The sequence below is a fragment of the Mus pahari genome, chromosome 8, assembly GCF_900095145.1.
Source record: "Mus pahari chromosome 8, PAHARI_EIJ_v1.1, whole genome shotgun sequence".
Taxonomy (NCBI): domain Eukaryota; kingdom Metazoa; phylum Chordata; class Mammalia; order Rodentia; family Muridae; genus Mus; species Mus pahari.
Window position 1 is genome coordinate 18,155,176 of NC_034597.1, and position 14,294 is coordinate 18,169,469.

The 14,294-nt window shown below is 38.0% G+C and overlaps 1 protein-coding gene and 1 pseudogene across 1 annotated transcript in view; one reads left to right on the forward strand and one right to left on the reverse strand.

Moving 5' to 3' along the window:
• Appl1 (adaptor protein, phosphotyrosine interacting with PH domain and leucine zipper 1) overlaps positions 1-14,294 on the reverse strand; it is a 53,892-nt gene that overhangs the window by 16,199 nt on the left and 23,399 nt on the right. Inside the window, exons 13-16 of the mRNA XM_021203455.1 lie at positions 13,674-13,730; positions 11,940-12,031; positions 10,663-10,845; positions 8,291-8,343 (exon numbers count right to left, since the gene is read on the reverse strand). Coding sequence (XP_021059114.1) covers positions 8,291-8,343; positions 10,663-10,845; positions 11,940-12,031; positions 13,674-13,730 — 385 coding nt within the window. The remainder of the gene's footprint in view (positions 1-8,290; positions 8,344-10,662; positions 10,846-11,939; positions 12,032-13,673; positions 13,731-14,294) is intronic.
• LOC110325672 lies at positions 2,312-5,692 on the forward strand (annotated as a pseudogene).

The window sequence follows — 14,294 nt, forward strand, 5'->3', positions numbered from 1 at the left end:
GGTCTACAAAGTGAGTTCCAGGGCAGACAGAGCTATACAGAGAAACCCTGTCTCAAAAAAGAAAGAAAAGAAAAGAAAAGAGAAGAGAAGAGAAGAGAAGAGAAGAGAAGAGAAGAGAAGAGAAAAGAAAAAAGAAAGGCAATAATTGAGTCATTACCCTTTGAAAATTCGAATGCTGAATGCAAAGAAGTAATCAGACTGAGGGCAAGGTCAGAATCAATAGATGAGTCAATTAGATATATAGCTGATGTTGGTCTTGCTCACCTGATGACTGTAATAGGAGATGACCCAAGATTTCAAATGTTTTAACTGTGGTAAGCAGGGTCATTTCAGAAAAACCAGGAAAAACCAAAGTAATACCAAAAGGGGGCCTATGCCTTCTGGATTATGTCAAAGATGTACCAAAGGCTGACATCTGACTAGGGAATGTAGAGCAACAACAGACAAATGGGGCAACACCCTGCCAAAAAAATCCCAGGGGAACCTCTCGAAGGCCCCAATGCCAGGCAGGCAGAGTTCTGTTCCTCAGGACAATTAAACATCACTGCTTCAAAAACAGATGTTCTGAGACCAGACAAGGCTGAGGCAAGTTCTATAGACAATTCAAAAATCCTCGAAGGGAGCCAAAAACGAATATTTTGGCAAACTTCTATAGAGGATCAACGGCCAAAGCTAAGACTACTACTAAACAATATTGAGATTGAAGGAATGGTTGACACTGGAGATGTCACCATTCTCTCTCCAAAATCTTGGCCTGCGAGTTGGTCACTTCAAGAAGTATACATCCAATTTCAAGGAATTGGGAATTTATCCCAAATAAAGGAAAACACCAGATGGCTTAATGTACAGGACCAGGTCAGGTAGGAAAATTGAGGCTATACATGGCTGATATAGCCATTAACTTATGNGGAAGAGATCTATTACAGCAATGGAAAACCCAAGTTAATAACTCCTCAGATTCAGTGTCTAGCCATGAAACCTGTCAGGCTCCTAATTAAAATTTTAAATTAGGGAACATTATCAAAGGCAATTACAGACTGTCCGAGTGGTCTATAAACAAGATATAGCAGAAGTTACCAATTTATCTCTACCCCAAGAAGCCACTGCTGGTAAGACACCAACAGTCTTACCACTGAGGTAGTTGACTGACCAACCCATTTGGACTGAACAATGGTCTATGACAGAAGAAAAACTACAGGTATTAGAACAGCTAGTCCAGGAGCAGCCAGAAGCTCAGATTATAGAGGAGTCTACCAGCCCTTGGAATTTTCCAGAATTTGTCATTAAATAAATAAATAAATATATATATATATATATATATATATATATATATATATATATATGGCAAATGGGGGATGTTGACAGATCTCAGAGCGAGTAATAAGATTATGCAGCCAATGGGTTCCCTGCAGCCTGGGATCCCATTGCCTTCCTTGATGCCTAAGGAATGGCCTATCATAGTGATTGATCTGAAAGAATGTTTTTTCATAATTCCTCTACATGAATGTGTTAAAGTAAACATTTGTTTTCTCAGTACCTACTTTCAATAGAGGTCATCCAATAAAAAGATATCATTGGAAAATCCTGCCACAAGGAATGTTAAATAGCCGTACCCTGTGTCAATACTTTGTACAACATCTATTAGAGATGATTCGCAAACAATTTACCCAATCCATTATTTATCATTATATGGATGACATCCTATTGTCTGATCCAGATATAAACATCATGGAAAAAATGTTTGATGAAGTAGAAAAAAAAAAAAAAAAAAAAAAAAACCTTGCCTTGCTGAGGATTGCAAATTACCTCTGAAAAAATACAAATAGGGGATTCTATTAATTATCTAGGGTATAAAATAAGTCTGCAAANGGTTAGGCCACAAAAGGTGCAAATCAGAAAAAAACAATTAAGCACCCTTAATGATTTTCAGAAGCTACTGGGAGATATCAACTGGCTGTGGCCTGTGATTGGCTTGGCCACTCAAGAACTAAGTAATTTATTTCAAACCTTACAAGGTGATAAAGATTTAAATAGCCCAAGGAAACTATCAACTGAGGCTGAGAAGGAGTTATCTTTGGTAGAAAGGAAATTGCGGGATACACATCTAGATCGATTGATCCAAAGATGGTCTGCTTCTTAGTCATCTTACCTTCTACTCATTCCCCTACATGAATTCTTATGCAGAGGGAAAATTATATCTTAGAATGGATATTTTTAGCACATAAACAGAGTAAGAAACTAAAAACCTACATTGAGAAGGCCTCTGAATTTGATACTAAAAGGAAAAATGAGACTTCGACAATTAGTCGGAATGGATCCAGCTAAAACTGTGGTACCTTTTACCAGCACAGAAATTGCCTCGTTATGGGCACTGCATGAACACTGGCAAAGAGCATGCAGTAACTTCTTGGGAAATAGTAACAACAGATACCCTAAAAGCAAGCGATTTTAATTCATAAAAAGAACTAACTGGACTCTCCCTTGTATAATAAAGGGAACTCCAATATCTGGAGCCCCTACATTTTACATTGATGCCAGTAAATCAGGAAAGGTAAGATATAAACCAGAAGATGTGAGTAAGGTGGCTGAGAGTCCCTATAAGTCAGTTCAAAAATTTGAATTATATGCAATAATCATGGTGGTGTCAGATTTTCAAGAGTCTCTTAATATAGTAACTGTCTCTCAATATTCATAAAGGGTTGTTTTACATATAGAGACTGCTGAACTAATTCAGGATGATTCTGAATTGACTTCACTATTTATTCAACCATAACATGATCAGAAATAGGAGTTATTCACTATATATAACACATAAGATCCCATACAGGTCTGCCAGGCCCTGTGGCACAAGGTAATAATGAAATTGACCAACTATTGATAGGAAGTGTACTAGAGACTTCAGAATTTCATAAAAAAAAAACACCATGTTAATATTAATAGCAAAGGTTTAAAGAAAGGATTCTCTATCACTTGGCAACAAGCCAAGGAAAGTGTGAGGCAATGTCCTACTTGCTCATTATATAACCAAACTCCATTGCTTACAGGAACTAATCCTAAGGGTACCCAAAGAAATGACATTTGGCAAATGGACGTCTTCCACTTTACAGAGTTTGGTAAAATGAAATCTAAACCCTATACTATAGACACATATTCAGGATTTCAATGGGTAAATGCATCAGAAAAGGCTAATTCTGAAGCCGGGTGTGGTGGTGCATGCCTTTAATCCTAGCACTTGGGAGGCTAGGGCAGGCGGATTTCTGAGTTCGAGGCCAGCCTGGTCTACAAAGTGAGTTCCAGGACAGTCAGGGCTACACAGAGAAACCATGTCTTGAAAACAACAACAACAACAAAAAAACAAACGAAAGAAAGAAAGAAAGAAAGAAAGAAAGAAAGAAAGAAAAAAGAAAAGAAAAGGCTGATTATGTAATTACACATTTGTTAGAAGTTATGGCCATTTTAGGAATGCCCATACAACAATGATCTGGCATATATCTCTAATAAGATAAAGCAATTTTTTTCATATTTTAATATAAAACATGTTACAGGCATATCACACAATCCTATAGGACAAATGATTGTGGAAAAATCTAATCAAAATCTAAATAAGATGCTTAACAGGCAAAACGGAGCAACAAAAATCCCCAAAGATAGACTACATAGTGCTTTATTAACCTTAAATTTTTTAAATGCTAGTGAACAAAATACCACAACTGCTGAAAGACACTGAATTGTGGGAAAAACTACTGAACTAAACCAGCCTGTTTATATTAAGGATACTCTGACATCAGAATGGAAAATGGGAAATGTGTTACTCTGGGGGGAGGGGTTATGCCTGTTTCCACAGGAAAAGAAAAGCTGTGGGTTCCTTCCAAGTTGATAAAAATCAGACATGACAGAGGGAGACCTCCTGAAGATCTTGGTGACAGAGAAGAAAAGGGAGTCTAATCAACAAAATAGGTGATATATGTTTATGTCCCTGTGTGTGGAGACACCTCTGGAACTGGCTGAGGCTAAAATGTCTATACACAGTCAATAACACTTATTGGGTACAACTTTCTCAGGACTTGTTATTACATACCATCCTTTATGATAGCATGTATAAAAAGTTATATTGCAGTTTGATTATGTGATAAAATTAACCTGAAGAAAGGCAGTCGTCTTTTTTTATTGACTTTCATTAACCAATCTGTGCACCCTGCATGCTCCATGTGAATATCTTTATAGAACTATATGTTGCTTGTAAAATTTTGTGTACTACAGGATGAAAGAAGAGAAAGACATCCCTGAAAAGACTCACTCTCCGGGATGCTGAGATTCTGGGATGTTCCATTCCACCTTCGCATTTGATTCTACCTCAACTACTTAGAAGCTGCTTTTAAAGACTTGCTTCCAGAACTTTTCCAGAACAGGTAGTTTGTCTATCCAGCCTTTCAGACTGTCATAGTCAAGATGATGGCTAAGCAATGAACATTCTCAGCACATAGTGACTAGAAGGCAAATGATGCCAGCATGACCAGGTATAATCTGCTTCACACACTCTTTGACAAAGCCAATTTTATTTCTTCGCCCCAATTCAGCTGGAGGCAGACAAGTCCCAGTCCCTTATGTTGGGATGACTGGTTCTGGTTATTTTAGGAATTATAGATATGTTGTCATTTAAGGGATATTTTACAAATGTGTCATTGGCCAGGGACGGAACTAGAGAGCTTAAACTCAGGGATTTCTACCTTTCCTTCTCTCTTCTCTATCTTTCCTTCTTAGTTGTAAAGGGGAAGGGGGTAGAAAAGAAAGGGGAGATATAGTAATAGCACAGGAGTTATAGAAATAGACAAATAGGGATGTTAGCAAATTTACTCTTAAGCAAAACATTACATAGCTATATCTTACACTGGTAGAAATCTTTATATTGATACAAAGTTGAAGTTATAATCTCTTACATTGGTACAGAATTTGATGCAAATTTAAAGTTTTAATTGGTATCAATTTCTTACTGATATAAAAATGGGATTAATATTGTTACTCTCATATAGGCATTGTGCCTATATAACACATTTAAGAATACAGGGCTGTGCCGCAGTCGGTCACAGAGTGTGTGAAGCAGATTATACCTGGTCATGCTGGAGACGCTCTCCCAGTCTCCACAGGGGAGTCATGACCATCCTGTACCAGCCCATGCCAGCCAGCTCGCCAGTCATCTGCGCGGGCGGCCAAGATCGCTGCAGCGATCCGGCGGGTTACCCCCACACCACCCACGACCTGGAGGGACCACCTCTAGACGCCTACTCGATTCAAGGACAACACACCATTTCTCCACTGGATCTGGCCAAGCTGAACCAGGTGGCAAGACAACAGTCTCACTTTGCCATGATGCACGGCGGGACGGGATTCCCCAGAATTGACTCCAGCTCTCCAGAGGTGAAAGGCTTTTGGGCAAGTTTGGATGCATCTACTCAAACCACCCATGAACTCACCATTCCAAATAACTTAATCGGCTGCATAATCGGGCGCCAAGGGGCCAACATCAATGAGATCCGCCAGATGTCCGGGGCCCAGATCAAAACTGCCAACCCGGTGGAAGGCTCTTCTGGAAGGCAGGTCACTATTACTGGCTCGGCTGCCAGTATTAGCCTGGCCCAGTATCTAATCAATGCCAAGCTTTCCTCTGAGAAGGGGATGGGGTGCAGCTAGAACAGCGTAGGTTCGCTCGTAACCCCCTTCCTGCTGTTTTCCCATGATCCAACTGGGTAATTTCTGGTCGGTAATTCCAGGTTTTAAATAATTTTTAAGTGTTCAGTTTCTACACTTTATCATCCGCTAAGAATTTAAAGAAAAATCACATTCTCTGTTCAGCTGTTAATGCTGGGATCCATATTTAGTTTTATAAGCTTTTCCCTGTTTTTAGTTTTGTTTGGGTTTTTTGGCTCATGGATTTTATTTTCTGTTTGTCGATAAGAAATGTAAGAGTGGAATGTTAATAAATTTCAGTTTAGTTCTGTAATGTCAAGAACTTAAGAATTAAAAAACTGGACTGGTTAAAAAAAAAAAAGAATACAGGGCTTATGGTCTCTCTAATTTGGTAATGGGAGAAATAGGTTCAATATTGTATAACCCATGTACATTTTCTGCTTGATTGTATATGACAATAATGTCTTGCCGTGTGCCAATAATGGTCTTGAAATCATGCTTCTCCTAGCTCAGCCTATTAGTAGAATTGTTTATTTGATATTTTTACACTCTACTATGGTTTGCAGAACAGCTTACATATTTCAAAATTATTTATACAGCCAAAAGAAATGTAGACAATTATTTTGGGAGGTGGCTTGTAAGAGAAGGTAAAGAGTGAGACTGAAGGCTTTACTTGATATTTTTGTATCAATTTTGAAGAAGAGGACTTGATAAGTTACTCTTATTCTGAGATGAATGCTTTTCAAAATCATCACAGCCAATGCACCAAAGTCTTACCCTCACCTAACGTCTGTACCACCCTCCAAGCAGAACCATTGTTCATTGTGCTGGGATTAAAGGCATGTGCCACCACGCCCGGCTATAAAATTGTTGTTTTATATCAAACAACTTTTATAATACTCATTTTTATTGTTATAATATTTTATAAATTTTAAAGAATATGATAAAAAATGAAAGGTATTACAGGTTTTGAAGGGGGGCTCTCCAGGAGGAGTTGGGGTACAATACAAAAGGGAAAGAAGAATGTGATGTAAGCCTATTTACTCAAAATAGGTTTTTAAATGTTAACAAATTCAGATAAATTGAAATTATGTATCTTTTCTCAACATAATGCAATAAAACTTAAATTTAAAAAAAAAAAAGACTACAGGGCTTAGACCCAGTCCTTCCATAAGTGCTATTATAAACTGTTTTTAGATAATTAAGCAATACAAGAACCAGATATCAAACTCATGGTTCTTAATTTTTTTTTTTAGTATTTTTTATTTACATTTCAAATGTTATCCCTTTCCCTGGTTCCCCCTCCTGAAACCCCCTATCCCATTCCCGTTCCCTCTGCTTCTATGAGGGTGTTCCCCCACCATCCACCCCTGTTTCCCCATCCTGGCATTCCCCTACACTGGGGCATTCAGCCTTCACAGAACCAAGAGCTTCTCCTCCTATTGATGTCCAAAAAGGCCAACCTCTGCTACATATGCAACTGGAGCCATGGGTCATCCCCATGTATACTCTTTGGTTGGTGGTTTAGTCCCTGGGAGCTCTGGGAGGTCTAGTTGGTTGATATTGTTGTTCTTCCTATGGGGTTGCAGACCCCTTCAGTTCCTTTAGTCCTTTCTCTAACTCCTCCTGGTTCTGAGTAAATTAAGAGGGTGTTTCTGGGGGAGGGTATAGGGGACATTCGGGATAGCATTTGAAATGTAAATGAAGAAAATATCTAATAAAAATTTTTTTAATAAAGAGGGTGTTTCTGAGATTTTTCAGTTAGAAATGGCTGAGAATAATCAAGGCTTAACAGTTCAGAGATGCCGTGGGTAGAGAGTCTTCAAAGGCATCAGAAGCCCACAGAATATGACATTTATAAACATACATGTTTGGCCCTGAGCTGAGCTGATACCACACAACCTTCCAAAAGAGGGAGGGACAAACAGTTCTTCCCAGCTATGATGCCTATGAACCACAAACACTACCAGCAAGGCATGATAATCCTTAGGTACAATGGTATACAGATGTATTGGTGGTAACAGTTCTCTAATTGGACTTAAAACCCACTCAACCAGAGAGAAAGCATTCCAAGCCACTGCCGAGGGTTAGTTAAGTCAAGGATCCTGGGGTTGGAGGATTAAAAAATGCAGACTTTTTTTTTTTTCATAAAAGCTTAAGAGATAGTTTAGGTAATAAGAATTTGACAATGAGGTCAAATGTCTATGACATTCTATAATCTTGTATGAGTTACGTCTCAAGTCAGATTAGGTTCTGGTTGCCTTAAGAATATTATGAGAGGGCTGGAGACATGGCTCAGCAGTTAAAAGCACTGACTATTCTTCCAGAAGTACTGAGTTCAATTCCCAGGAACCACATGGTGGCTCACAACAATCTGTAATGGGATCCAATGCCCTCTTCTAGTGTGTCTGAAGAGAGCAACCGTCTACTTAAACATATAAAATAAAATAAATAAATAAATCTTTTTTTTATAGAAAGAATACTATGAGTAAACATTCTGAAGTAAAAACATCAACACTGAGGACAGCAACAGAACAAATGCAAATGACACATTTCAAAGTTTACTACTAGATCACTCTAAAATGAATACTGCAGTCTGTTCTACCTTCTGTTTCTGATTTTGTGCTTCCTCCAGATTCTCCAAATGGATTTGTACGCCTAAAGTTCAGGAAAAAATATGAATAAATGTCACCAAAAGTCACATGGGAGAGAACAGAGTTAAAGACTGAGTCATAAAACTTCACATATTTACAAAGAAAAGCTCTACAACGTCTCACTCTGCTAATGCACAATAAGAAATATTCACTCTCCCACTGAAAAACAGGTCAAACCCAGTGTCTGCACTAATGTATCTATCATAGCCCTTTGTCGCTGTGTTTTATTCAGTAGGTATAAATTTAACTACACACAACAACAATCCTCACATTAAACTATTTTCTAAAAGTTTGCTATTTTAAACAAACCAACATAGAGGAAGACCAATGTGATGACAATATTAGAGTCTTGAGAAAATGCCAGGAATGTCCTAGAACTGTAAAATCCCAAATCTGGATTCTTTAAGTACAATTTGCAAGTTAACTATAAAGATCTGAACACTATTTAGTTCAAACATATGTTTCTTTTTTTCATGAACTGTATTTCCTGGGTCTATGTGTAAGTATTAAATGTATGGCTATGGCTGTACGTCAGTCCTAAGAGGGCTTGCCTAGGATGCACACAAAGCATGGGTTTGATCCTGAGCACCTGCACAGAATGAGAGAAAACAAAACTCTATTTCTCAAGATTTAAGTACCAATGCAAGAAGAAAAGTGAATCAAAGCTAAAAGCTACTTCCCCCATTCCGGTTCTTAGCTTCTGGCACAATCACAATGATGGGAGAAGAAAGTTCATTTCAAAGGAAGACGTATAAGAAGTGGTCTAAAATAATGGCATTAAGAAAACTGGGCAGGGGCTAAGGACATGGTTCAGTTAACCTGAGTTCAACCCCCAAACCCTATGTAAAGAAGCCAAGCAACCAAAAATAGTGGTATGTGGCTTTATTCCCAGCACCAGGAAGGCAGAGTCAGGTGGATCTCTGAGTTAGAGGCCAGGCTGGACTACAGAGTGATGGGTAGGACTACACAGAGAAACACTGTTATAAAATCCCCTCAACACACACACACACGGCCAAGCAAGGTTGCACACACTTGCAATCCCAGCTCTGGGAAGGCAGAAGTGGAGAGATGCCTGGAGCTCACTGGATTTCCAGCCTACTTGGTAAGCTCCAGGGCAGTGGGAGATTCTTTATCAAAAAGGTGGCTAGCTAATAACACCACCTGAATTGTCTTCTGACCTCCACGAACATGCACATAAATGTATGTGTCCAACTGTAGACATATAAACATACTGACAAAAATAGAGGGTATTGATCTTCTAAGAAATAAAAAGATTTAATCTTACTGTATGTGTATAGATGAGTACCCATGTGTATGAATATGCATTATTTATGTGTCCAGTGCCTACAGAGAAAAAGGGCCTCAGATCCCCTAGAGTTGGAATGTGAGATGGTTGTGAGCTACCATGTGGGTACTGGGAAGTGAACCTGGATCCTCTGCAAGAAGAGCAAGTGCTTTTAATTGCTGATCTATTTCTCCAGCCCAATACTGATTTCTTTCATATCACCTTGGCATATTGTATCAAATGTTATGCATATGTAATACATTTATACAAGTTTTCATAATTCTGTTATATCCACCACATACATCCAGGAACTTATGGAGGCCAGATGATGGTTGGATCCCCTGGAAACAGAAGTAGCTGTGACCATACATGGGTACTAGGAACTGAACCTGATACTCTGCAGGAACAGTAAGCACTCTCAACTTCTGAGCCATTTCTCTACCCAGTCCCCCTAAAAAGAAATTAAGTACTCTGACATAACTTCTTCATCATCATCATCAATAGCAGCAGCAACAAGAAAGGATCTCATACAGTCCAAACGAGACTTGAATTTGCTATACAGCCAGACTTGAATTTGCCTCTCCTACTCTCAACTCACAAGTAACCACAGGTGCAGGCATGAGCTAAACCTGCCCAGGTTTTATGTGGTGCTAGAGACTGAATCCAAGGTTTCATATGCACGCTAGGCAAGCACTCTACCAACTGAACTACATCCCCAGCCCCTTATTCTGACATAGAATTTTTAAAATAGTGTTACAACCTAAAGCTAGAACTACCACTTCTGCAACTGAAGGGCAAATACCTAAATAATAGGCTTGATAAGCAATTCAGAATTAAAATTTTTGACATTTTGATTATCCTAACACCTTTAACAGATACAGAAGACCAACAGAAAAACCTGTATGTTTCTACCCTAACTATGAAAATGTTGTTAGGCAATTACACAAAAGACAGCATAGCTGATACAGAAACGTATCATAAATGGGACCATAAATCTTATAAACCATAGCACATTAGCTTTCAGACGTCATTACTCACCTGCCTCCTTGACCAAAGGCTTTTGCCTGGCCAGGCTGATCTTCACACACGGGAGAAATTATATCAAATTGTATTGGCGTATCTGGAGCAACAAGAGAATCTAGAGAGAGGGCAGCCAAATTTGTAGACTCTGATCCCAAGGATCCTGAACTGCTGGTTCGAGCTGTTGGTGGCCGAGATTGTCTAACCACGAAGGAAAACAAGGCACTGAATTTAGTTTTTTCTTTCAAAAGCTCAATGCTTAGCAGTCTACAAGAAAGCAATATTTTAAGTGAATGAGAGTATAAATCAAACTCCAATAAAAAACATTACCTTTCTGTAATCCTAACACTCAGGAAGTGGAGGCAGTGGATCACAAGTTCTGGGTTGGCCTGGTCTACAAAACAAGACCCTGACTCAAAGAGGAAAAACTTAACCCCAAATCGGCTAGCTATTTTATTAGTAAAGGATTCCTTTCTTTCCAATTAAAAAACATAAACTAGGACTAGAGAGATGACTTAGCTGGTAAAGTGCCTGTTGTCTAAGCAGGAAAACCTGTTTTCATTCTTTTTTGTTGTTGTTTTGGTTTTTTTGTTTCTTTTTTCTTTCTTTTCATTCTTTTTTATTTTGGTTTTTCAACACGGTATTACTGCGTAGACCTTGATGTCTTACAATTCACTCTATAGACCAGGCAGGCCTCAAACTCACAGAGATCCACTTGCATCAGCTTCCAACTACTGGGATTAAAAGTATATGCCACCAATGCCCAGTGAGAACCTGGGTTTTAATCTTCTTCAATACTCATAAATAAAATAATTAATAGTAATAAATGAAAAGGAAAATAAAGCTGCCCATGGCAGCATGCATCTGCAAACACAGTACTGGGGTGCAGAGACAGCAAGATTCAAGGAACTCACTGGCCAGTCAGCCTACCAAATCAGTGAGCTTCAGGTTTGTGATTCTGTCATAAAAATAAAATTCTCCACCTCTGGCCTGTGCCCTTATTAGTAAATTTATTATTTTGAATATATGCTTCTGTTATTCAGAGATGATTTACTACTCATCTAAGTAGTACTGTTTGTTTGTTTGCTCTTTGTTTTTTAAAGACAGGGTTTTTCTCTGTAAAGCCCTGGCTGTCCTGGAACTCACTCTGTAGACCAGGCTGGCCTCGAACTCAGAAATCCACCTGCCTCTGCCTCCCGAGTGCTGGGATTAAAGGAATATGCCACCACTGCCTGGCAGTAGTACTGTTAAAATCAGTTAGCTAACACTTTAAATAAACCCACACACTAACTCACCCTCCTGGACGCAGGCTCTCGTGTCTCTGCTGGAAAGATGGGGAAGGAGTGACAGCTTCTAGAGCAGACTGATTCACTCGTGCAGCAGTTTCCTATTTTGGTTTGTTTGTTTTTTAAAAAGAGTTAGTATTAATAATGTAAGAAACTAAATGTTTGATGTAACTCTCAAAACTGTTAGTAAGCTCTTGAGCTGTGCTTAAAATATAAACTGAAGTTACTGAGGTATTTCCATTCTCCAACCTTATTAGTAACGTACATTAATCTCAAACATTGTGAACTTCCTATAATTCAAGATAATTCTAATTGCTATAATTCTAATTTCTTTCTCCTAACATTCATAACAGGAGTATATTCTTTTTCTATTAATTTTTAACTAAGAGTTATTTTGGATTAAGGTTTGTACTGCCATCACCTAGCATACTGCCTAGTCATTTAACATATTTTATAGAACAAAAATATTTAGGAGTAGGCCATTCATTTAAATATAAATAATTCTTCTAGAATATAATTATTAATTTGTAACACTATTATGAATATACTTGATGGTATCGCATTTTAACAAAAATTAAATTCTTTTTTTTTTTCTAAATGAAAGTCTCTGAAAACCTGGAAATCACCTTTATCATTTTCTTCTTTACCTTTTCCTAACTAGTCTAGACCTCCCTATCAAATCCTAGTAACTTAAGCTAGGACGGTGGCACATGCCATTTATCTGGGCTGGGAGGAGTACAGACAGGCAGATCCAAGAACCCTGTCTTGGGGGTGTGGGGGAGCTTAGGACTAAGACTTTCAACTAAAACTATCAATCCCTACCTGGTTCTGAGAAGTACCTGGGTTTACAGCATAGCCAACCCATGTCATAACAGGAGTCTAGACAGCTCCTGTCTAGGGCCAAGTCCTTTCCCAACTCAAATACAAAATAGACTCCCTCCATTCTCTCAGCTACTGGTACCCTTGGATTCTACCTGCATGCTCGAACTGTAACTATGTTTAAGTTTATAAGCTGAGGTTTACCAGGTTTGAAACCCTTGCTACTAAAAAGAATAATTTGCAAAATGAGAGTTCAGGCTGCATCATTAAAGATGTACCAAAATCATAAGGTGTATTTGAACGAGATTTCCACATGATCTGAGTGCTCACTTCAATTTTCTATTTTGCACCAAAAACTCGCATTTGCACTGCTAGTTCTATCCACATGTAACTTCTGTATCTGAGCTTTAGTTTTTATTGTACTATCTGCAGTGTCTCCTGTTTTCCTTAAACAAATCTTAGCATAGGACTCCATCATCTCTATAGAATTTTCTCTAAAACAAAGTCCTCACTAATCCTAGCATTCTCAAAATGTAAATCTGAAAGTAATCACCATTCATGGTTTTTTTAACCATGTGCTTCTAATCACAACATGTTATACAAAAACTGTCATGCAGCTTCCACTTTTGACTTTCCATAGTAACTCCTAGGAGGCCAAGGAGTTCTTCCTAAATTTTACCTACTCCATGACACTCAACATGAAGTTCATTGTCAATACCAGCTGAGTAATTGATTTTAGTACATTCTGCAATAACAGTTCTGTAACAAACAATACATCATGGTACACTGTAGCTACCCAAACAGAATCACATGGATTCTTATACTTGAGGTTACAGAACTTGAGAAATGAGTCAATTAATACAAGCTATATAAATCACAAAATTATTTCATTGATAGTTCTGGATAACAAAATAAAAATATTACCTCTGGATTTTCACTCAAATATATTTGTTTAGATATGTTGTTTATTGTACAGATCCACTGAAAAGGAAAAAATTAAGTATTATTCCCAATGTTTTTTTCAATAGAGCCTCTCTACTAAGGAAGTCAATTATATATTAAACTGAAATGGAATTTTCATTAGAAGCAGCACAAAGTTTTCATAAGAAAACATCTTGGCAGTGGGGCTGTAACGCAATGATAGAGCACATACTTTATTTAAAAAATATGTGAGCCCCTGGATTCAATCCCCAGTACCACAAACAAAACAAAGAGACCCACTATAAACATATGCATGTAAGAGATCTTCAGACTGAACTACTGTTAAATAAATGTTATCTACGCAATGAAATAAATAGTAATCATGTTAAATCATAACTTAATAACATACATTTATCTTTTTACATTACTACCTCCCTTAATTCCCACCAAACATGGTAGTCTGAGCTCAGTTACCATAATACCTATGTAAAAAATTAAAATACAAACTCTTTCTGGAGAATGTACCTTATATATCTTCCTTTTTCAAAATAGAAAACACTATTCCACATCTTCTACTTCACTCTTGAGGATTCCAGTGCCTGACAGGCCTCACAAAACTAATAC